General features: G+C 38.4%; 1 protein-coding gene across 10 annotated transcripts in view; it reads right to left on the minus strand.

Annotated features, from left to right (window-relative positions):
* Nucleotides 1–25,653, minus strand: part of PTPRK (protein tyrosine phosphatase receptor type K) — a 547,287-nt gene that overhangs the window by 4,545 nt on the left and 517,089 nt on the right. For 6 of the 10 annotated variants that reach the window (XM_077902655.1, XM_077902657.1, XM_077902636.1 and 3 more), the window contains 15 exons: nt 23,221–23,405; nt 21,426–21,513; nt 20,343–20,419; nt 20,130–20,147; nt 17,479–17,515; nt 16,099–16,196; nt 15,580–15,696; nt 11,790–11,944; nt 9,037–9,172; nt 8,657–8,806; nt 7,588–7,761; nt 4,315–4,446; nt 4,042–4,167; nt 921–1,084; nt 259–394 (listed from right to left, as the gene is read on the minus strand). In XM_077902655.1, coding sequence (XP_077758781.1) covers nt 259–394; nt 921–1,084; nt 4,042–4,167; nt 4,315–4,446; nt 7,588–7,761; nt 8,657–8,806; nt 9,037–9,172; nt 11,790–11,944; nt 15,580–15,696; nt 16,099–16,196; nt 17,479–17,515; nt 20,130–20,147; nt 20,343–20,419; nt 21,426–21,513; nt 23,221–23,405 — 1,793 coding nt within the window. Of the gene's footprint in view, nt 1–258; nt 395–920; nt 1,085–4,041; nt 4,168–4,314; nt 4,447–7,587; nt 7,762–8,656; nt 8,807–9,036; nt 9,173–11,789; nt 11,945–15,579; nt 15,697–16,098; nt 16,197–17,478; nt 17,516–20,129; nt 20,148–20,342; nt 20,420–21,425; nt 21,514–23,220; nt 23,406–24,429; nt 24,832–25,653 lie in introns of those variants that run through there. The other 4 variants (XM_077902664.1, XM_077902639.1, XM_077902654.1 and 1 more) reach the window with 2 other exon arrangements.

Consider the following 25,653-nt stretch of genomic DNA (forward strand, 5'->3'; position numbering starts at 1 on the left):
TTTCCCAAATTACGTGAAAATAGTTTTCATCGCTAGCAGTTCCTGTGCTATGTGAGTAAGTTTACGGGGGTAGAGAGAGATACTCAGCAATCCATCAGTTAGGCGGGAAAGTCCCCGCAAAGACTCATTGGCACGTCCTATTCCCTTGGGTGTATGAAGTCAAGCCAATGAGCAGGTCATGGTTGTCTGATCTCTCTGCTCCCTTCCGTGTCTAAGGATCTCTCTGCTCCCTTCCATGTCTAAGGCTCTGTGACTCACCGGGGCTTCCACCATGTTGGGCTTGCTGTTCCTCAGTGTCTTGACTGCGTGGAACACGTCCACCACATTTTGCCGCTTCACCATTTCGACCACAATGCCTATGGCGCAGAACATACCACTTCGCCCACCACCATTTCTGGAAGCAAAGAAAGCAAAGTCCTGTTGAGATGGCAGCTTTTATTCACCGGAGGCCACATATCTTCTAAGTTTAGAAAATGAAAGCAGGATCCCTTTCTTCCCCCCATTTTGTATTAATTTTGCTTTGTACGCATGTGTGTGCAGAGGGCACAGAGCAAGGACACGTGGGGGTGACATTCGCTCCATAGCTTATACTTAGGAATATGCTGTAGGCGCTGGAGGCCGCAACTTAGCTACCTTGACATTGTGGTACATTTGTAAACTGTGTACATCAGAAAAGTGGTTCCGAGGGGTGTTCGGAAGAGCTTAGGTCATAGAACAGCCATATCATAATCAGTGTTTCAAAAATTGTGGAAATGAAGATGGGGAGTTAATTAGAGACTCATGAGACGGGAAGATTCTGTTAAGATGGTATCCACGGAGATCCCTAAGATGTGAGCAGACTCCTTCACAGAGGAAACACGAAGGCTACTGAGGATCTGAGCACCGAGCCCCCGCTGGGCGGGCTGAGGCACCATACTCACAGGCAGTGGATGATGGTTCGGCCTTCCCCTTCCTCGCACTCCTCCTGCCATTTCTCCACCTGGAGTATCAGTTTCAAAAATGACCGTTTGGAGCCAGGCACTTCTCGGTGAGAGGCCCACCCCAGATACTGAAACTGCTGTACCATCAGGTAACCTTCCTGTGGCTGCAGAGGGAAAAGTATGTTTCTGTAAATAAGTTGGGACTAGAATTTTTACTAAAAAGTGGAGGTGCGTACAAATGTACACCGTGATATACATGCCCTTTACCCTGGATTGAGCCTAGCACAGAACCAGTCCAGGTCACAGAGGCAAGAAACATGAGAATTACCTTTATACAAGCTTCTCCCTCACACCCCATATCCAATAATGGGTCACATTTCTTAAATAACTTTCAAATTCTTCTCCTCTTTATCACCGCTGACATCACTGCATATGCCCAATCACCAATTATGATAATTACTTCCTAGTTGATCTCCTTGAAGAAACTTTGATCTCCTTCCAAACCATTCTTACTGCAGTATCCTGATTATTTTGAAATGCAAATATGATCTTGTCATTCCCCGCTTTAATGGCTTCCAAATAATCTTACATAAAATCCAAATTGCTGCAGTGGCTGAAAAATTCCTATAGGGTATGGCTCCACTTCCTTTCCCGACCTTCTTCTCTTTATTATAATGCATTCTAACACATTGGCCTCTTTTTTTTTTTTTTAAGATTTTATTTTTTTATCCATGAGAGACACACAGAGAGACAGAGACACAGGCAGAGGGAGAAGCAGGCTCCATGCAGGGAGCCCGACGTGGGACTCGATCCCGGGACTCCAGGATCAGGCCCTGGGCTGAAGGAGATGCTAAACCCCTGAGCCACCCAGGGTGCCCCCATTGGCCTTCTTTCAATCCATCTATCAGGTCATTTATTGCCTGGGGAACTTTGTACAAACTTTCCATTTGTCCTCCAAGGTCTCCTTCTTGTTTGTGCCTCTCAATCCCAAACACAGTAATCAAGTTGTCTTGGCTTTGTCTGGGACTCTTCTGGTCTTTGAACTGAAACTCATGTATCCTGGGAACCTTCTCTGTCCTGCGAACACCAGCATAGTTGGTTCTCCCAACCCAAATAGCTCCTACCGATCCTTCAAATTTTGCCTCAAAGATCACTACCCCAATGAAGTCTTCTCTAGTCACCCAGCTATGTCAGGTTACTCAAACACTCTGGATTTTGTACTTCTCTAAAATTTCTCTTTTTTGTAAATAAATGATTATACAATGAGATGTTCAATGCTTGTCTTCCCTGATAAAATGTAAGTACTTTAAAGATGAGGAAGTTTCTCTTTCTTCCCTAAACTCTGTATCACTAGAACCTAGCAAAATAGTATCCAAAGAATAGTACCGTTGAATGAATGAATCAAGACACTAAGCCCTCAGATAAATGTAAGAAAGAATTTGTAATACAGGAGTGAGCTGTATCATTAGACATCCGATCTGAATTTCCATATGGTAAGGGCTCACGCATCACTAGGAGCTACTAGTACAACACCCAACTTCTTCTCATGGGTGCATATTAAATATCTGATGGAGTGCCTGATAGTAAATAAGATTGGGAATAGAAAGACAATCGTGCACTAATAAGAGCCAGAACACCAAATATAGAGGAAGATAAGTAAACAAATATGATGATAAAAAAAAACCCCACAGATTTCAGTTCCCATCCTTAGAATATTTTTCATATAAGCAGTTCAATAAAAAGACAATTCTTACTTTCTTAGTTTAGCAGCTATGGTTTCTCAGCTAAAATATTACTAGAACCATAATGGAACAGATGTGCAGACATAATGAGATTCCATTTAAATTAACATCTAAGATATGCATGGATATTATGACATGATTTGGAGTTATCCTTTTTTTCTCCACTGAAATGAGCGACAGAATTGGATATGATTTTATCCTCTGCTTATGGTTATACATACAGACTTATTAGCCAGAAACACATATAGCCATTTCGATGTGAAAACACTGAAACATGACAATCTGAATCATGCACTTAAAATAATACACATACACAGAGCTGCTGCGCTAAAAAACAGAGGAATGCTCTTTAAAAACAGTGATTCTGGGCACCTGGGTGGCTCAGCTGGTTAAGCGTCTGCCTTCAGCCCAGGTCATGATCCCAGGGTCCTGGGATCCAGCCCCTCATCGGGTGCCCTGCTCAGCGGAGGAGTCTGCTTCTCCCTTCCCTTTGCTTCCCCCCACCACTCTTTCTCTCCCAAATAAATAAATAAAATCTTAAAAAAAAAAGAGAGAGTAATTCCATGGACATCACTAATGATTTCTTTTTCAAATTCTGCTTACTATTTGGTTACACAATCTAAACAGTTTTTATTAGCTTTTTTTGGGGGAGGGGTTGGGGGAGAGACCCTAGACTTAATTTGTCATTTAGTGTAAAACATATGAAGACTCATGGAAGAAAAGATTTCTGAGAATTACTTCTGCTGCTTTGCTCCTGGGAAAAGCGGTACCAGTGCTAGTTCTACAGATCTGGGCAGAGCCAGGAACTGGGACATTTACAAAGATGAAATCATAAGTGGAAGGAGAATCAATGATGGCTGTGATTTACCTTTCCTGCTCATGCGTGGAGTTCTCCCTTATGTGGAATAGTGACTGGAGCCTTTCTATAATGGCTGATCCAACACATCCCTTCCTCCTGAGCCAAAGCTTTTTATAGTCATTGTTATTAATTATTTTATTCATATTTTTCAATTATATACCTCTTCTGGGCTGGATATCAATACTAATAAAATGTGTAGTCAACTTTGATGAAAGTCTACATGTGCGCAGAGACCAGGCTCAGACAACCAAACTCAGTTGCCGGTGCATCTGAATTTTGTTTCCAGATATGATACATTAAATAACTGACTAGGACACCCAGCTTTCTGAATTTCTGCCTTCCTGTTTTTGGAATACCTTTTTCTTCTAATACTAAGGTATAAGATGATTACTAGCTTTGGGTCTGATTATATAACACGTATTAAATTCCACTCTCCCTGTTGGCTGATTGGAATTATATACCCCAACATGGTTATGGTGAGTTGCTCTCGATCTGCTCATTTAAAACATTAATGACTTACTCTTGTTAGGTTGCATATCCTAAAAATCCGGTTTATCACATCACAATCCATTGAACAAGACATACACTCCACTTGGATAGGGCCATATCGTAACATTCCTTCTTCTGGCCAGTACTGAGGGCAGCCCTAGAATGATGAATGTTTTGGGAAAAAAAAAAATACAACGAGCATTATTTTTCTCTAATTAAGGTAGTACGAAGCAGATTTTTAAAAATTTATTACTACTTTACTAAGTTGTGTATGAGTACACAGAAGCAACTCATAGCCATTAACCTGGGACAAGTCGACTTCATTTAACATCACGATGGAGGTACAGCCATAATCATACACTAATCTCCAGAAATCTTTCACAGTGTTTGGCAGAGGGTATTGTGTGACGATGAAAGCAGCTGGTTGCCTGTAACTCTGTGAAGAAACAAGGTAGATGGAAAAACATAAGAACTTAAAATGAATGATCGGTTGTACAAGCACATTCGATACATTTCAACGTAGGACCAAGCAAGGTGTAACAGCTCCACATGGACATGGAGCCAGATGCTGTGCAAGCCATGGAAAAATAGCTTTGGGCCACTGGAATGGACTGGCGCTGGTAATTTGTCATACTGATGGTGAGACTTCAAAGTCTCAGCAGCAATTTAAGTCAAGAATTTAAGTTTTATTTTGTTGAGAAAAGTAAATATAGGACAGAAACAAGAGAAGATACTAAAGAACTTCTCAAGGTTAAGATCCTCCATGACCCACCTGCAGGCTTTTTCAGGTTTTCAAAGGTAATCAATCTGAGAAACTGAAGGCACAGGATCCCCTGGTGTGTTTGTATGTATATATGGATGTCTATATATCTGTATCTACCTTCTGTCTGTCTATCAATCATTTATCAACATCTATCAGCGTATTTATATATTATATACATGCATGGGTTCTCTTACATTTCAAATAAGAAAAATCACATATGCCTCAAACTCATGTGCTTTTACATTATATGGATATTATCAGCACATTCTGCTCATCTTGTGGGCATTTCTAATGTATATGAATGATCCAAATGATAGTTCCAATCACTTAAGATTTTTTAAGTGCCAAAAAGTCAAATGTACTCCTTGGCCCCATCTCTAAGGGAATGACTCCTTCTTTATTAAGTGCTCCTTGACTGGGATGTGACACATTATCTCTATCCAGAAGGAGAGGCTATGCTCATCAGACCTGGGCCATCTGTCATTCTGCCGATGAATGATCTATATTTCTACGTATTAACTCAGATAGTTTGTAAAAAAAAAAAATAACTAGACAGTTGCCTGAGACAGATTTCCTTAATGCTGATAAAAATTGTCAGTGATCCCCTAACTCACTTGTATCATATGACTTTTTAAGGCTTTCAAGTGTCTTTTTTTTAAATATATATAGAGAGAGAGCACACAAGCAAGGTGTAGCAGAGGGAGAGGGAGCAGCAGACTCCCCACTGAGTGGGGAGCCTGACATGGGGGTTCAATCCCAGGACCCTGGGACCATGACCCGAGCTGAAGGCAGACACAAGTGGCGGAGCCCCCCAGGCATCCCTCAAGTGTTTTAACATCAGTGTAGAAACTGGTTCTTGAACATTGATCTGGGAAACGCTGCTAATCATGGCAATCTGCTCCATGGAAGATTGTGGGATAAATCTGAGTGCTGACAGTTCATCTGGCTGCTTCCAAATGGCCTCGAGCCTCACAAAGTTACACGCGCATCTGAAGTGAGTGTTTCCTGAGAAAGGTGTGAAGGCTTATGAAAAGGATCAGAAGAAATAAGTAAACTTTCCTTCTAATTACATGTCTGCTCCATGGGAAAGTGAGCTATTCACTCAGTTCTGAGGCACAGCAGAAGGGAGATGGATGAGATGATGGGAGAGAGGACAGATGCTTTCCTGTATCCTTCTTCTGTAAGTACAGGAGTACATCTAAGGCTCCGAAATCACAGAATTCTTGGTCTTCCCTCCTAATTCTTCACAATCATGGCACAAGGGTATGTAACCTTGTGAGGATGTTGCTAGAGGGCAGGGGGCTTGCGGAGTGCTTACCAGTGAGCCCTGTTCTCATAAGACAAACCAAGCCTAACTTTTCCGAGGCCCCAACTACACTACTGAATCCACTGGACAGTCTCAATTATAAAATATATCTAAGTGGAATCATAGGGTATAAAGCAGAGAGCGGAAACAGATAGAGAACAAGGTTCGGTCTTATTGACTAGAAAACAACCTGGAAGTGAAGAAAAACTTGACAGTGATAGATGCCCAAGAGAAAAAAAATGCCTCAGACATAAGCTTCATCAATCTCTTCTCTAAAAGTATTTTCTCCTTCTCTTTTTCACACAGCCTTTAAAAATTCCAAGTCCCGACTCAGAAACAAAGGTTTTGTGTGTTTTCTCTGTGTTTTCGATATTTGTCTTTCCAGACAATTAGAATGGAAGAAAAGGTACAATGAGGATCCAGTGTGATTTCAGTGGTTATGATTAATGACTAGGCAAAACTGCTCATGGCAAGAATGAGAACTTTTTACTTGAGCTTGTCTCACACTATTCTGCTCTGCGTCATAAGGAGAGCAAAGTAACTGGCTAAGACACTAGTCTCAAGAGTAGACGGTGGGCTTTCCGAGTCTCTACCATCAGAAGCTAATTTTGGAAAACACAATAAGAACAATAACCCAGAAAACTTCATTAGTAGTCACAGAGGAATGGACCTGACTTCTAAGTTCTCCTCGCTGTGGTTCCACAATGAAAAGGCAAAACCTAGAAATGTTTATACATGAAGATGATGAACTGTTTAAAACGATTTTGAACCTGGACAGCCTTCTTGCTTCTCTCCATGCTAACCATGCAAGGGAGCCAAAGACTGACTTAAAAGCTTCTTTCCATGTTGTTCTATCTATGGGATGCTAACCTGCTGAGGACGTGCTCTACCATTTACACTTTACGATGGCTGGAGTGAGGCGAGACAGTTCTTTCATTATGATGGATGTATTAACATGTATCTTCGGCGCCTTCTCCTAGTTATTTTTAAAGGGTCTCTATTAATTAATGGCCGATAAAGCAGGTTAGCTATAAATTACTGGAACACTGAATGTCAGAGATAAAGATTTCCCAAATTAACACGAGTTTCGGAAGATAAGGCATTATGTAGTCTTTAAAATTCATCCCTCACTTAACATTCAAAATACATAAGCATGATTTTCTTTTCTGAAAATAATTAAGATGAAAAATATGACCTGCAGGTATTTCCTCTACAGGATATAATAATGGACAACCAAGCTCCAAATCTACAATGGAGCCTAAAACATAGTTCCCAAGAATCTCTGTAGGGGAAATTCAAGATCATTCTCAAATATATATATATATACATATATATATATATAAATATATATATATATATATGTATAAAATATATACATATTTCAATGAACATTTCCATTTTTCCTTTCTAGGCCATTTTAACTTTCTTGAAAAGAAAACCAGCCAGTGTTCATCACATTACATAGCTTTTCATGACACTTTACGCTGACAAAGGCAGCAGTCTCTTACGTCCATAAGAGCAGCATTGATGTAGTTACTACTCTCCCCATCAATTGTAATTAAAAAAGGTAGACATCTGTCGGGTGGCAGCATGTCCATAAAACGATTCTTGTCATGATTCCTTGGCAGGCAGGCTATACTGCAGTCTTCGGCTTGTAGTCGAGGGGTGACCGAATTCAAAGTCTAAAAAGAAAAGGGAACCTAGGTTAAAAGCAAGTGACCCATTTAATAGCATAAGGCAGATCCATCAAGTATGTGGGAGGCCAAGTACAAAGTGAAGGATTTGTCCAAGGCACCGGCATTTGCCATGATGACAGGCCGATAGACTTTGTAGTTAAAGCTAATGAAGCCTGAGAAGTGACAAAGAAACAATGTACACAGTGTTCGCTGTGTTTCCTAAAAGGGAAAGGGAAGCTAAAAGCCGTAGCTACCTGCAAAATGCATCGCTTGACCAAAGAAAACAGAAATAGAGTGGCCCATGATGATGACCCATCATCAAAGTTGGAAACCATCACCTGCAATAAGGTGTTGGCAATGCTGTATTTGAAGATAGGCTGCAACATGCTAGAAAGAGCACTGCACAAGGGATCAAAGTAGTTGGTGTCCAGAGAGACTCTTAACTTCACATTCATACACCTTCAGGGATGTTTTAAGGGCAGTGAAAACATTTGAGGTTATTTAGAGACAATGTTTAGCACGAACTTCAGCTATTATTATTAATGTGCTTGATCTCACATTGTGAGTGACACAGAAGGTTAACATCAGTAAGACTGCATAAAAAAAGGTTGTAAATACACACAAATCACCACCAAGCTTGACGTTTATGATACCTTTCCCCACGCTCTTCCCCGAGTCTGAACTCATTTGCCCTTCCAGATACAGCAGATAGGAGCTCATTAATACAAAAGTGACTCCATAATATGTATAATGAAAGAGACAGGTATTATATTATACCTAAAATAGGGTCAAAGGTGGTAAATTTGATGTGAAAAACCTTCCTTAGAAGAATCAATGATGCCCAGAGTGCACTGTAATAAGTTGTTCATTAAAAAAAAAAGCCCCAGAAATAAGTAAATACCTGGAATTCATCTTTGAGATGTGAAGAGTTAGTCTGAGAGTCTATTCTAATCATATCAAAATATGCAGCTTTAAATTCACAGACAGGTATGGCAGTTTCTCCACATAAGCAGGCTTCTAAAATGGCATCATGAATAAAAATGTACTGTTCCTAAGAAAGAAAAAATCAAACTATTTTAATAAAAACTTTCTGTCATCAAAGCTAGATAGTACAAAGAATTTTCTCTATATAGAGACATCAATAAAGATATCAATATTTTCCTATATGACTTGGTGAGGTTATTGATTCTACACAAAAAACATTTATTGCCTTTGATGAATGTTAGAAATCAAAGAAAAAAAAGTAAAAAGCTATTAGAGATATATCAACAAGCCACTTACCTCTGTCTGGACCATATTGATACGACGAGATCTTAAGGCTTTGACACAGTTGTAGATGTCGACAACACCCTCTCTTTCAGCCATGTCCAGCATGATGTCGATCACGATGTAACAGCCAGTCCGTCCAGCACCAGCACTGAAAAAAAAATTAAATCTAAGGGATTGCAAAAAGCGTGTTCATGCAAACTTATATAAAGATCCATTCAACTGTCAGATAGGTGGGATCAAACTGATTTAGCAAACTGCAAGGTGTGATTTATAGGTGTTATATAAACACTTATTTAATGCAGAGTATTTGCTTTGGTGCAAAATGAGATTGGAACAAGAGTTTAAAATTAAAACGATACAGTTTGTAAATCAAACTGTGTTTTAAAATTACTGTACGTATGTTGTTCAAGTTCCATGGCTCTCTTATACAGTCTTCAATTCTTTGGAAATCTACTGCATAGAACTTCAAGCTCACAGAACTGACCGAGGGGTGGATTCGTGCTTTAAAATTCAACCTCAAAAATACTCTTACTCATATACTTGTGGGTCCTCTGGCCAAATGTGAGAATGCTGGCTCACTGTTCCCATCTGACAGATTCTTGTAAATGCCAAGGCAAAGAAAATCAACTCCAAAACATTGACTGGGAAGTCTGAGGAGTCACATTTCAGAGAAAGTGCTAGGGGTGAGGAAAATGGTGATTACCAACAAGGAGGGGGCCAACAGTAGAAAGGATATTTGAATGGTGGTCTGAAGGAAAAATGAAAATGGAAAGTTGGATATAGAATATACTGCTTAACAGGTCCCAAAGACCGCCACTATCTTGCTGTATTTATTCAGCAATTCAATCTTTATATACTGTGGATTACCTGACCTCTTGGGCATGTTTCCTCAATTTTTTAAAAAAAGATTTCTTCATTTATTTTAGAGACAGAGCAGACTGGGGGAGAGGTGGAGGAGGAAGGAGAGAGAATTGCAAGCTGATGCCCCGCTGAGGGTGGAGCCCAATGTGGGGCTCAGGCTTACAATCCTGAGACCATGACCTGAGAGGAAATCAGGAGTTGGTCACTTCACCGACTGAGTCCCCCAGGCGCCTCTCTTCAATTCTATATGTAAAAATCAATAGCACAAACAAGATATAGTTGGGATTCTTGGGGGCAGGTTCACTTCCCAAGGGGGAGTCAGCTTCCCCTTTTGTATAAATTCACAGATACCCAAGTGTTAGTGAAAAATGAAAGTTGTTTCAAGAGAGTATCTGCAATCTTGGAGCACTTCTATTTTTTTTTTTAATTGGAGTTCTATTTGCCAACATACAGCATAACCCCCAGTGCTCATCCCATCAAGTGCCCCCCTCAGTGCCCGTCACCCAGTCACCCCAACCTCCCACCCACCTCCCTTTCTACCACCCCTTGTTCGTTTCCCAGAATTAGGAGTCTCTCATGTTCTGTCTCCCTTTCTGATATTTTCTACTCATTTTTTCTCCTTTCCCCCTTATTGCCTTTCACTATTTTTTATATTCCCCAAATGAATGAGACCATATAATGTTTGTCCTTCTCCGACTGACTTATTTCACTCAGCATCATACCCTCCAGTTCTAAAGCAAGCAAGTCTTTGGAGAGCAAACGTCCTCTATAAGTCACTCCTGAATTAAAAAAAACTATTTATCTCATTTTCTAAATGCATAGATGGGCTATTAATATTATTTCTTTGTTGTCCAGATTTGGTCACTTCTCTTAAACTCACTGTTAATAAATTTAACTAAAAGGTATTGTGGGTATCTCTTGCTCTTTCTTTCCTTTTTTTTCCCCCCCTTTGCCTACCATCTTCTCAATCACTGTTCCCAGGGTTTGAGACAGGAAAGTAATTGAAGAGTACGTCAGATTTCTTGAGAAGGCTTGAACTGAAGATTTATTTTTCAGGGGACACAGTATCTGATCCTTACGGATGCCTTACTTTTATTTCATTCTCTGTGTTTCCCCTCTCTCGTATGTGTCATTTAAATTCCGAATAGGTTGTATTTTCAGGAAAAACAAAACCTAAGTATAACCTATTATGTAGCTTGGAGGGGATAGTATTTGAGAATGGTGCGCAGCATTTAGGAAAAGCGTTTCAGATTCAGTACATATTTTTCTGTTCACATCTCAAAACGAGGCCATGTAATTTGCTTTTAGTGTCTCTGAATGCTTGTTTTAAGAGAAGTGTCTAATCAGAAGGAAGCATGGATATAATGTTCACATTTTTCTGGCTTATATTTGCTGGATCTCACTGATGTAGTTTTCAAGGTCCTCTGATGGATGGCTTTTTTCCCTCCCTAAATTCTTAAATAGCTGTTTTATAGCACAAATTCTTGCAATTTAGGCCATTTAGTAACTCTGTATGTCTCAAATTTAGTTTTAAAAGCTGGCATTCTATTGGGAATTTACTAGATTGGCAAGAAATCTCTATTTTAACCTCCCATCCCATACAATATGGGATTTGCAAAAGCAATAAAAAAAAAAAAACAACCCACAAAACCCTAAACACAGATGTTACCACTAAAAGACAGTTTCCACACTCCCATTTGTGAACGACACTACACACATCAGGATGAATGGATTTATTTTTTTAAGTCTCTATTCTATACCCGCCTTATAGCTTTTATTTCCCTGCTATTTTATGTTACCCATAGTAGACGTGCGCTGGAACCTTGGGAGCACGCACTAATTTTGTCTCCTAGTTTAAAAAAAGAGGGCTGGAGATAGTCAAGACCATTTGGGCCAGCACTCACCTGCAATGCACCACGATAGGGCCAGCACTGGGGGGGTTGGAGAACTTGACCCGACGGATAAAGGAGAGAAGGCCGGTAGCGTGGTACGGTACCCCGTGGTCGGGCCAGCCAGTGAAGTGGAACTGCTTAACTTCCCGGATCTCATTGTATCCCCTCTGTGCAAACACGTAAAGAAGTGTTTTCCAAAGAACCCAAATCAGGCCATTAAACACAACCCCAGGCATGAGGCCCAGGTGACAGTGAACAATAAATGACTCTAAAAAGACTCTATCAAAGACAATAAAAAGACTCTATCAAAGATCACACTTTCTCTGGCAAAGGACGTTGGCCTGACGTGGTCCAGGAGCTTACCTGTATGGTCAAGTAACTGGAATCAGAGGTCTTGCTCAGTTCTATAACTCTGTGTAAGTTTTATTTGCCTTGACAGTATCTTCCTCACTTGAAATGACAACACGTAAAATTATGAGGAGAACAGGAAAAAAAACCGGAAAGCTAAAATGCTGCCCTATTGACCCAAGGCACTGAGTTTTCGAGTGGTGAATAAAAGCAACCTTCTGGCTTCCAACCTCAAAAAAGATTTTAATGCCTTGCTTATCCATGTTGAAAATGGTTTTGAAGCACAGCATGGAGGGATTTTCCAGGACACTGCTACTTGAGATTGTTTTGTAAAAATATACAGACAGCTCAACTCTTCTTGGGGCAATTTTGTCCTAATTCTGTGAAATAATTCAGCACAGAGTATTATTTAAAGTAACCAAAATACAACATGAAAGGGGAGCGGAATTGCTGCACCTCTGTCCCAGTGGGTTAATTTAAGAGAACCTTTTTTTTTTTTTTAATTTTTATTTATTTATTTATTTATGATAGTCACAGAGAGAGAGAGAGAGAGAGAGAGGCAGAGACACAGGCAGAGGGAGAAGCAGGCTCCATGCACCAGGAGCCCGATGTGGGATTTGATCCCGGGTCTCCAGGATCACGCCCTGGGCCAAAGGCAGGTGCTAAACCGCTGCGCCACCCAGGGATCCCCTTAAGAGAACCTTTAAATGCACACTTTGAAGCTGCTTCTTTTTGGTCAGAGAAGCCTGTGGCTTGTGGTAGTAGCAAAGCTTCGCAAACACAGATAGAATGCTACAGATTTTATGTATAGGAACCCACATTTGCAGCCCCCGATCCCGCCGACTCTATGCAATTCCAATGGTGCCCTGAGCTATCTGGGCTATCTCCACCTCACTCGTTCATTCAGAAAAGGGAGACAAATGCCATGAAATACATGAACCAAACTGGGAAAGTTTAGATTCAGTCCTATATAGACAGACCAAATGTACTGAAGCTTTGGAAGCCAGGGATCGGGTCTCATTATTCTTTCTGGTTCCTACACAAAACCCTGCACACAGAGTGGGGCTCGACAGCTGATATAATGGTGAAAATGATAAACACCCTCCTGGAATCATGCAGATGGAAAAAAATCACTTCCTTTATGACTTTTTAATTAATTAATTAATTAATTAATTAATTAATTAATTAATTTTTTCCTTTATGACTTTTCAAGTCCACTCCACTGGGGAAGATCCTAAGTTGTTCTAAGACCTGATTTCAGCCAGGTCACCTCCTCCATATCAATCCTTTTACTGGAGGTGTTTGCCGTAAGGGCCTTGTTCTTTTTAGTAAACCTCAGCAAAAAAAAAAAAAAAGTTCTTTTTAATATCTCGCAAGGCATGTTCACTCACTGCTCTCTGTACTAAAATGTTCTTTTTTTTTTTCTTAAAGATTTAATTTATTTATTCACGAGACACACACACACACACAGAGAGGCAGAGACAGAGGCAGAGGGAGAAGCAGGCTCTCTGAGGGGAGTCCGATGTGGGACTCGATCCCAGGACCCTGAGATTGTGCCCTGAGCTGAAGGCAGACGCTCAACCACTAAGCCACCCAGGCCTCTCTCTATTAAAATTTTCCCAAGGAATTTTCAAATATGTGCTTTTCAAAACAAAAACAAAAAACAAAAAACAAAAAAAACCAAAGTACTCTTCTCCAGTTCTAACAAGAAAACAAATTAAAAAAAAAAAAAATTCAATGATGTTCCAAGATGTATGCCATTAACGACATAAAGTGTTAGTAATCCAAAATATTCCCATTAGGGCCAGGTGCATGTCTCCACTTACTGATTCACATCATACTCTACGTCCTTCATTACACTTTGAGGATTTAGTCACTTAGGACCCATGTCTCTGCTGAATCTATTCCTAAACACTTTAGAATTTTTTACTATTGAAGAGATTTTTTTTAACGTCTACTTCTGTTTACTGCTAATATACAGAAAAGCTATCATTTCTGAGTATTTATCTTGAATCAGCCACTTCAATGATTATTAGTTCCATTCTAAAGTATCTCTAGTTTTCTTGGTATAAAATAATCTCATGTAAAAATAATTTTAGTTTTTCTAATAGTTAGGCAATTTATTCCTTTTGTTGTCTTATTTCATTTACTAGAACTTCCCAAAATTTTGAATGCTAATGAGACTTATTATCCACATTACACTTCTGATTACATAGCGACCCCTGTAGGGTTTTTACCCCTTAATATGCATACTATAGTTATTGTTGAATCATCTTTATCATGTTGAAGCAGCCTCCTTATTTTCCTAATATAGATTATGTCTTTAAAGAAAAAGTAAGTACTTTACACTATCTATTAATAAAATCCTATGTTTTTGTTCCTTTAAAGAAGATGTGATGAAATATTCAGCTAAATTTCCCACCACCAGTGTAATATCCTTGCATTCCTAGAACACAATCATTATAGGTCATGTTGTGACGTTTTCTTAATTCATAGCTGGGTTTCAAATTTTTGATATTTTATTTTGAACTTTTTTTGAGTATATTCTTGAATGAAATTGGTCTGCAAAGTGTGTGCACACACACACACACACAGATAGAGAGAGAGATTTTAAAAAAGGCAGAGAGGACAGAGAAGAGCTTTAGAGAGTCCCATCTTTACCTGGTTTTGTTATCACAATTATTCTAGCTTTCAGAATATAGTTAGTTGGTTTTAATGGCCTTCCATGGTTTAAATAGTTTTATAAACATAGGCATTAACTATTTGTTAGAAGTTAAAGAAACCTCAACTATAAAACCATAGTGCAATTTCAATGGTAAAATTTAAGATTCCATTTTCTTCTGTCATCTGTTCAGGTTTTTAAGTCTTCTCAGTCAAATTTTGAGAATTAGTCTTTACTAGATATAAATGTATCTAGACTAAAATCTCCATCTCCAAGTTTACATGTATTATTTCTTATAGCTTTCCCAACAGCCAGTATAAGTGTAGCTACATCTTTCTTGTGTTTACTAATATTGCACACTTTTGATTGTCCCTCATTTAGAATTGATAGTGGTTTAATCTTTTATTGATCTTTTCCAAGAGCTAGCTTTTTTTTTTTTTTCAAGAGCTAGCTTTTTGATTTCATTTATTATTTTCTGTTGGTTTTTGGCTTATGTTTAATTTTTCTTTTGTTCTATTGATTTTCTCTGGTTTTCTAGTTTTGTGATTTTTCACATGATTCTAGACCATCTTTCAAAACAGAAATCATTTATGTGTTTAATATGTGTCCTAAGGTTTACAAAGATGCCTGGCACATGGCATGCTCTCGAAAAAATATTTGTGAAATTGAATGAATGAATGAATGCATGAATGGATGGCTTTTATAACAGCATCAAAACAAATCTTGATGGGGACTCTAAGAGAAAAACAATTTCAATAAACATATTTTAGGAGAAAATTTTCAATAGCTTACCCTTTCCAGGGTGAATGTCCTCACTACATATTCAGCAAGTGGTTCCATTTCCACACAGGTTACTTTGAAGTCACCATAAACTTCAGTATCATCAGGCCAATACTTGTAGCATTTAACCTAAATGACAAAAAGGGTATGTAGGTGGGCCTGCATACATTTTAACCAAGATGGTTTAATTCCAGTGGTAGCTCTTTAGGTTACAGTAAAAATATCATAAAAAAACTATAAATGAGATAAAAGCATCTATTACACAATAAATAGAAAAGCTTTGTGTAGTCTCATTATAACATAGAAGCCCGATGATGCAATTAGAACCTATATAAACTCAAAGTTTCTTTTATTACTCAGTAAGACATCAAATAATTTCTTAGCTATCAAAGGTCCACTGAGGAGCACTCATTTGAAATGCTATGTCTATGAATTTTTAAAACTATGGAATGAGATTCTATTCTAAGTGTGTTATGTTTGGCTACTCAACTTATGTTTAGTGAACAAGAAAAAAATCTTTTTTTCTCTTACCCGGCCAACCTCAACTAAATTTGTAACCATCACAATGCAGGCAGACTGTTCTTGCCAGATCATTCTCCAGAAATCATATACTGTTTCATGAACTGGGCCTTTGAAGAAATTAATTTGAATATTTTGTTATCAGAGAAATTTTGTGATTAGAAGAACTAAGTGGTAAGAATATGCATAAGGTAAAAATCACGGTAAATACAATAAAAAATAATATTGAAGGTCTAACACAGAAATGTCACTGAAATAACTTAAATTCAGTTTGTATCTAAATTCACCCTACCAAAACATAGGCAAATACAACTTTTTTTTCAATTCACCTTATATACTTCCCATTCAGAAGCAGATATCACTAGATTCTAGGATATTTATATCTGTCACTAAGTTAGTTTGATACAACCTCAAATACATGTTAAAAATAGGAAGTCTTATACCACTACCAACCAAACAGCATATATTACCAATTAAATCTACCCACATCATTTATAAAACAGGGCACATTCAGGGGTTAATGAAGAAACATTCATATATATAAGCACACATCCCACCCTTATATTGTCATCTCCAGACCACAGAAGTGTCTACTGGGCTACACTCTATTCAGGACAAGAAACAAATAAACCAACCTAGAATATTGTTCACCATGAATGATCTTTCTGACTTTAAAGAGCTTACAATTCAACTCAGGTAATCCACAGATATGTGAAAATACTCAGAAAATTATCTCTTTCAAAACAGCAGCACTCTTGCTTTACTTCCCTCTTTTAAGAAATAAATGCATGGGCTAGGTTTCTTTTCTGATGGTCAGTGGTCAATCTGGAGAGATATCTGGAAGTGTTTTAGGATGTTCTTATTCCCCAGTGTGCTACTGTAACAAGACTTCTCTGCCTTTTTCTTATTTTCTACACAGAATGAACTTGATGAAGTCCCCCTTAGCCCTTGAGACAAAATTTTTTGTAAAAAATATTTTGGAAGAAGGTCTAACATTTCATTATAACATTATTGGCCTTGGACAATACTCCATTCCAGGACCACAAAAAAAAAAAAAAAAAAAAGACAACTTATACCAAGTGAGACATTTCTGGCTTCCCTCAAAAGTAATTACTGTGTTCAGCACTATTGATTCTGGGACATCAGAATACCAAAACCCAAAGCACAAATCAGCAGCTCCTCTTTTATTTTAATTAAAAAATATATCAAGTTTCAATTTGTATATGTTTTACACAGATAAAATGAATCCTATTATACAAATGAATAAAGAGAATAAATAATCCTATTATACAAATCTCTCTCAGAAGATGTGATTTTTTTTTTCCCAGTTAAGTCAGATAAAATGGCTGCAAGTTTGGTTGCTCTAAAACATTTAAAAAGGCAATGTTTTACCTTGAGTTGCAATGTAGTGGCTTGGTCTCTGGTACCCCTAAAATAGGAGAACAAATTGGTTATCATTTTACATCAGTATTAGAAATAAATGAATGAAGGCATAAAAAGATGAAGACAACCACCTGTTAAGATTAAGTTATAGTAAAAAGTCCAGAAATGAGTAGTGAACTCATAGTTCACTTCTCAAACCTAGGTTATCTGAAAGGTAAACATAAAACAAAAATTAAATGTTTTAAGGGCTCAGATTAGAATATGTATTGCGTAATTGAGTTTTGTTTGCTAGAGAATAACCGCGTAGATATTGTTTGGTTTTACTAAAATGTTTATGCCTTCATGTTAATCTTTAGTCATTCATTCCTGGCAAATTGTGTTCAAAAATATTAAATCTCATCGTATCATCCAAAAGTACAACACACTGCATTACAAATGGACAACGACATATTAGAACCATAAAATAATAACAGAACATTCCAATGTTAGAGCTGGACAATGCATGAGTGCATTAAGTCAGAGTCCTGCTGAGATATTTTAGAGAATATTCCCGTACTGCAATATGTTCAGGAATCTGCCAAAACTATTTTGTGTGTGCCGATAATATTAGTTTACACACACATAATTACAGGTACACACATATATATAGGGAAGGAAGAGTTTTAAATAAAATGCATCTTATCCTGAACAAAAAATTTAGCGCTTTTTCCTTTTGAGTGTGCCAAGAGCTTTAGGTGGTCAAGCATTTAATGCTAGGTCAACAAAGAAATTATTTCTGATAAGAAATAAGTTGTTAGTTGCTCTCAATTGATTTGAATTCCAGGACATCATGAATATATCGCACGAGCGTTAACGGTATCATAGGGTTAAGCTTCGAATTTGTTTTGTCTTTATCAAAGGGCTTTGGCAAAAGCCTGTGGGACAATTTGTCCACATTTGCTGTGGGTAACGCGATGCGCATACAAACGCATGTAAGCTGAAATCCCCAATCTAATATTTAAGTGGCTGAGCATCATACTGCTGCCAGTTTGGAAGTTTCCTACTTCTTCTTATACCAGATAGTACAATTTTTCATGGAAAGATTTTTCTTCCAAGCTTTATAAACATTTCATCTCCCGATTTTCATGAAAAAATTTACCAATTGCAGAAGAGTCTTACGTATAATAAACTAACGGGAAAGGGAACATTATAGAATTGTATAGTCATCGGCCAAAATACACTGGGGTCTTAACAGCACGACTGGGCAACAACACAGTCTCACTTGGAACACGGGTTTACCATATGAAGCACAGAGTAGTAGTATGACAAGGCTCCAGTGTATATGTCTTGGCAGAGAATCAAGGTTAAACTGAATAGGCAAAGAACGAGTACATATTTGTCAGAAAACTGTTGCATTTTTTAAAGAGTGGACATTAGCTTAGCCTTCTCTTTTGAGATGTCTGATAAATTTAAAATATTGAGTAAACTCGAGTCAAATGATGACCAGAATTTTCACCAATATACTCAGAGACTATACGTAATAAAATTAATTCAAAGATATCAATGATGACAGTTCACAAAATAACTATAAAACATGAACTTAATAAATGTGACAGAGCTAATTTCCTATTTATGGGAATTAGACAAAGTTGGGGCCTGATTTTCCTATGTTTTATGCAACTATAAATGCATACGACATAGATGCTGCAGTATTTGATCCTTCTACCTTTTGCCTCACAATTAACACATGTTTTGAACTGATGAATCTCAGCACACTTAGGATTGAATTATTTGAAAATAGCTGAAGTTTCATGAGTGCTTTAGATGTGCTAGGTATTGTGCTGAATGTTCAACATGCATTGCTTTATTTAATTCTCAGAACGATGAGGTTAGAACTATTATTATTATCCCCACTGTACACGTAAGGAAACGGAGGCACAGAGGTGAAGAGACAGTCCCAAGGTTCCCGGCATAATTTTGACCAGGGAACATGAATAAAGAGCCTGTCCTTCTTCCATGTAATGCAGTATTATTGTTTCCTCGACAATATTTTATCTTTGAATTGCTAATCACTTTCCATTAAATCAACAATTTGCACGTAGATAACGTTTGTAACCAAAATGTAACAGTGGAGCATGTGATCAAAACAGACTTTTTTTTTTTTCGTTTGCACGGTTCGATATATATGTGTGATATGTGTCTTTTACAAATGCAATTTAGTAATGCTTTTGCCTAAGTAATTTTAATACTTTAACAAGCCAATACCACACACCACAAAATAGTCTTCCTACCCATTTTTAACATCAGAAGTCAAATGTAAAAAGTAAAATTTCAGAAACGCTAATACACATCATACTATCCAGCTTCTCACATGTTTGGGGAAAGGGAAGAATAAAAGCCAGAAACAGAAATCATCAACAAATAAAACTCGAGTACAGAATAACTTGTCAAAAGCTAAAAATGGTCCTGTGTTTCTAAACATAGCAAAGGGAAGGAGGTAAAATAGATCTTCACACATGTAAAGGAGTTACGAAAAAATGAACATAGATATACCGTATGAGGCTAATTAGGTGAAGCATGCAGAGGTAACTAGTAGTAAGCATTAGTAATAACTGTAATTAAGAGTAGTTTTATTAAATATTTATAATAGGGTGCTGTTATTTACATATAGTGGTACTTACATCCCTGTACAGCCAAATCTACAGCCCAAACCAAAGTCAGGTGTGAAAGAAAGCACAACAACGTCAGTAAGTACTAGGACGTAGAACAAGGAAAAGTGTACAGTTTGTTCTTTATTTTAAAAAGCTAGCAATCACTTTATAGGTAATAACAAGCAAAAAGATTCACATGTATAAGCCAACAAATTGGGCACACCGAACTATAAAAATACTTACATCTATATAGTTGGCATTAATGTAATCGGAAGAAGGATCATCCTCAACAGGTTGCAGAATTACTCTGGAGTGGTCATCTAAAGGTTTTGAACAATAAGATGAGCTTATTAAAAATTTCCCCTCCGTTCTGAGACAATGACCTCGGCAGACACCGAAAGGAATTCAGTGGTGGCTGAGAGCTTATCCATAATACACTATTATTCAAATCTCCTTAAGGAAACACAAGAACTTTAATGAGCTCATGACTTATTACACTATCCCATCATCATAGTGAGGAAGCTTTTCGGGAGCGTGGTAATCAGATGATGAGTCATCATTTGAGTCATTCTAGTCCCGCCTCTTAGACGTGGCTCTAAATGGGGGGGATCTTTCCCTGCTGCATGTTACAGCACACGAGCCACAGAACTGAGAGGAAGTTTCAATCTCTGCTCCTGACGTCTCATTTCTCTAGAGGTGAGGTTGAATTCTGACGTACTCAGAAGACGTTTTAAAATAATTTAAAATGGGGGCTGAGTGTGGCAGGTACATCACTGGTTACAAACTAAACGTGTTCCTTTCCTTACCGTTCCTGCGGTTTCATAGGATAACCAATTGGTTTATCCCATGTAGACACCCTGAAGCCTTAATGATGTCCCTAATGACAAATAACAAGGAGCAACGGGAGTCAGGCACTGGCTCCGAGCAAGAAATAAAGGTTCTATGGAAAGAATAACACTCCCACCTTGAATATGCTTGGTAGAAGCGTTGTAGCAATTTATCACTGAAAAGACCTTTCTTTTTCATTATCCTGGTCCTCTCAGCTGTCAGTAACACCTCCACGCATTTATGTGCAAACATAAAATCAAAGAGCACGTTATCTCCACAGGGTGAAGAGTCTGAGTCAATTTAATTAACAAAAATGACGACAACTTCAGAGTCACTGCCAAGGGCCAATGCTGTTTTGATATTATACAGATTACTTTATAAACAGCTGCGCTTTATAAACTCTCTTAAAGTTTAAAACCATATAAGGAGGCCTTGTCGCTTACTACTTAGCTGCTACACACAATATTTACATTCACCAAGAACTGTAGGAGAACTTACATGCGATAATGTTTCCATATCGATTTTTTGCTCTATTTTGATCTTTTTTAGCTACATCCCAAGATGCGGACTGTCCTTCAAAGAAGCTCTGGAAAAAAAAAAGTAACAAGAAGACTGAATTTAACTCCTTTTCTTGATTCAGGTTTTATCTGTTCTGAAGACCAAAATAATAAAAGCCACTTTTCTCATGGCGGAAGGGAGTCCTAGAGTAGTAAACAAGTTCTCTTTTCAGATCTCAAAGTTTGCTGGACTCTTGTTCATCTAGGACTGGACTGAGTTCAAAATAAGGATAAGAAACAACTTCAGGGGGAAAAAAAGGAGCTTGAAACGATTTCAAATCTAAGATTGCTACAACTTTGAGAGATGGAAGTAGGGAAAGCATCACAACTTCAAAACTATTTTTAATGAGTATCTTTCCAATGTTTTTACTCTAGCATTTATAACAGGAAAAAAAAAAACCTGTTTTCCCCCATAATTATTCATTAAATCGTGTGCAATACATCACATGGCAGTTTCTTTGAAGATCATGAAAAGGACTGAGTCTCTACAAGGGACCATATGAAAATCAAAAAGAGCCACCATATCCAAGAATCTTGGAACAGATGAATTTGCTGATTGGTTTAATTACCATATGCAGCAATTTAAAATATGCGTATAGATTTCTTTTTGCAGTAAAACTTAAACTTTGCTCAACACAGGAAATGGGGTCTTCAAAGAATCAATGTCTTTGAAGTGAGGTACACAGGAATACACATGAAATGAACAACAACAACAAAAAAACCATCTTTGGCAGGATATTATAATTCCTTGCACTATTTTGTTGCCACAGCGTAGTGTTTCCGGTACTTGTCTACACCGACTCTCAAAACTCCCAGCTAATTTTATTTGCTCCCAAACTCAGGTATACAGGCAATCTGGAAATAAAATAGAGTTCAGAAGATTCCTCGAGAGGTTGAATGCATTTCAGATGGTCTTTCAAAGTCAAGTACTGCTTGGATCCTTTCACTTTCAGTGCGTGTACAGGGTGGTACCTACTTGGCGGTGGAGAAACTTCCTTCTGTGCCCGAGGCGGACACCTCTCAGGAAGTGTGCAAAGTGGCGAAGGAACTTTTTCCTTTTTCCTTTCTGCTATATTGTTTTTATTGAGATGACAAGTTTAAATCACTCCCTGTGCAGTGTGACTTCTACTTGTATTTTGGATTTAGTAGGAAGGGGAAGTAAGGTTGGAAGAAAACTTTCCCACATCCTTCTTTTGGCTTCTTAGTGTTGTCTGGATTTGCAGTGATCTGTTTTTGTTCTCAGCCACTTCGAACCAGTAAGCCACAGAGAAAACCGAGCATGACAAGTAGGACATGTAGAACACAGAGATGGACCCCACTTCTCACCAGGGGATCCACACGCAAGGAGGCAGAGAGGTAGCCCTACTGCTTAAGTCATTCAAATGGTCGAATCCGTAACAGTAACAGTGGGACTCAAAGGATCCTGTTAATGGATTTTTTCAGTGGGGGAGATATGAGGTCTAACAGAGCAGTTTTTAAATAGCACAGTAAAATTCTGGAATCCAAGTTTTAAGAATTCTTCAAGTGAATTTTGACCCAGAAAGTGTCCCTTTCTTTCAATTTCATCTGCCCCTCCCTTCTTCCCACATACACATTTGAGGATATTCTCATAGACACAAGTTTATATATGCGTCTACGGAGTAGACGTCACTCCTTATTATGCTGAAGGGAGGAAAAGACATTAAATCCCACTATTTGATTAGAAATAAAATGTAACATGGTTTAATAACTTTCACCTCATACTCCTCTTTGAACCCGTAGCTGTCTGATGTCTTCATGAGATTAATGTGCTGCAGTAGGTCGGCGACCCTGATGGCTGGGTGCAGCTGTCCCGTCTGGTAAGGGGATTCCGTTCCCTCACAGAGGTAGCGAGGTACGTCCAGTAGACGACTGGATTCCGCTGTCGCACTATGGTTCTCATCTGGCATTTTTCGGATTCCAGAAGATTAAAAGAAAGACAGAGTTACCTTGTTTAATACATATCTATGCAAAGAAGATTATAAGAACTTCAGATTTTTCTGATCACAGGAGATGAAAAAAAAAATCTAGCACAGGTCTAGGGGGGCTTCCCTGTGAGGACAAAGCCTCTGACAGCAGCTCAAGATCTGAGGTCAGAGTTTACTACATCTAGGTCAGCAGGATACTGGGTGCCGTGAGATGTAGACATCTGATCCACTTTCAGAAGGTGTTAGTGGGAGATTTTGTGGGGTTCTCCTGTTTCTTGCACTTGCAGTCACAGCAGCACAGAGTAGGACCAGAAGATCTGGTTGTCAATTGGAGAGGTTTTTTTTTTTTTTTTTTCACTGTCGAGTGACCTGAACAGCCTCCTTCCCCACCATACCCCACCCTCGCTCAGACCCAGTCTAGGCAACCCATACCCACAGGGCTGCCACCTGGGGCTTCTGAGCATGGTACATCCCAGACTGGGAAACGCGGGCATCCTGCAGAGTCGTGCCCTGGCCCCACTAAGTCTGCTGGCTGGGTTACACACGCGTTTAGACTCCGTCTGTATGCCCTCGGGTTTATTATGATGCCTGTTGATTTTACCATAAATATGTTCTGACTTTTGTGGTCACTGCGTGAAAGCAAGTAGGGTATGTCTCTGGGACAGAATGAGCAGGTAGTGTAGGCAGTTCCTCTGGATCTGATCCATCCAGGCTGAGCTACCCGGCTCCTTCTTTACGTTCCCGTGACCTCCTGTTCTACACCATGTCCTTTCACTTTACTCTGTATTTCAGTCATTTCTTTAGTAATCGATTTCTTTTCACTAAACTCTGAACACTCAGGGCAGAGACAGGGTCATAGTTGTCTTTTTATTCCTAGCGACCGGTGCAAAGCTGTCATTCAATAAATATTTCAGTGAATGAATCAGTTAAGACAAACGGAAGCCCCCACCACCCACATTACAGTGTAGGCCCCACCCCAATTGTATTATGAGCTGAAAATGAAACTTTTAAGTCTCTTTATGTCACAAGGAAGAAATGAACAAGAACATTATACCTATGAAGAATAAATATTATTTTAATGACCACAGCACTAATCGTTACAACGAGAAAAAGCATGCTTATATTTACCACATTTAAACTTACCACTTAAAAAAAAAAAACAAATGTTTTAAGGGGTGTTACTTTGGAAAGCATTATACTGCCATATTCATTAACAGAGAGAAAGTACACTCTTAGGGAGAACTTTTGTTTTTAATGATAATGCATATTGTAGAGAACGATATTTAATTAACAGTCAAACATATTTCAAGTGCTGATACATTTGCCTGTTCTATCACCAACTCTACAAATAGGAAATGGCAAAAAATGAATTGTTGTCCCCATGATAAACATTCTTTCTTCCTGGAGAAGGGAAAAAAAAAGAACCCCACAATCAGATTTGTGTGCGTCTATAATTTAGTTTGATTGCATTATTTTACTTTCTCTTACTATAGGCTGAATGTTTTTTTTTTTTTTTTTCCTTTTCTTCTCTTTTCTTTTCTTTTCTCTTGGCACTTATTTCTAAAAATATGACACTGAATCCAAAAAACCCCTGGTGGATTCTGTTGTGACCTAACCACCCAACTGAACTAATGTCCTTTCGTTGGGTGTTGCCCACGCCTCTACACACAAACATTTGCTAGCAAACACGATTCATGAATACCCTTTACTTCCTATGAGACCACTCTCAACTGATCTATCTTTGCTAAAATATTACAATCAATAGATTGACATAAAGGTTAACATATAAGTTAAACTGAGAAGCCACTGGCTTGGGCACTAGCACAGAATATACAGTTTAGGATGAGAAGCAAAGAGGACGGATAATGTTGGAGAGGCAAAACGCAATCACCCAAGCTGGAATACGGTAGCCCGGGCTTTGTGGGGCAGCCCCAGAGCTCATATCATACCTGCTGGAGCAGCAGAATATTTACAATTGTAAAAGGCTCAGTGAGAAACAGAGAATTCACTCATATTCCAAATCTTACATGGTATTGTCCAATATGAAATAAACAATGCTTTCTGTTTTGCATTAAGCTTTAACACATTAATACAATAAGCATTATTCATTAGAGTAATCACAGATGAATTATTAATCTCAGTACATTTCCACCTCATTACACCACCTAATAATGTCACTAGCAGTGAGAGTACATGTTCTAATCATTGTCCTTATTACACATT

Source organism: Canis aureus, chromosome 1 (genome assembly GCF_053574225.1).
Source record: "Canis aureus isolate CA01 chromosome 1, VMU_Caureus_v.1.0, whole genome shotgun sequence".
Lineage (NCBI taxonomy): Eukaryota > Metazoa > Chordata > Mammalia > Carnivora > Canidae > Canis > Canis aureus.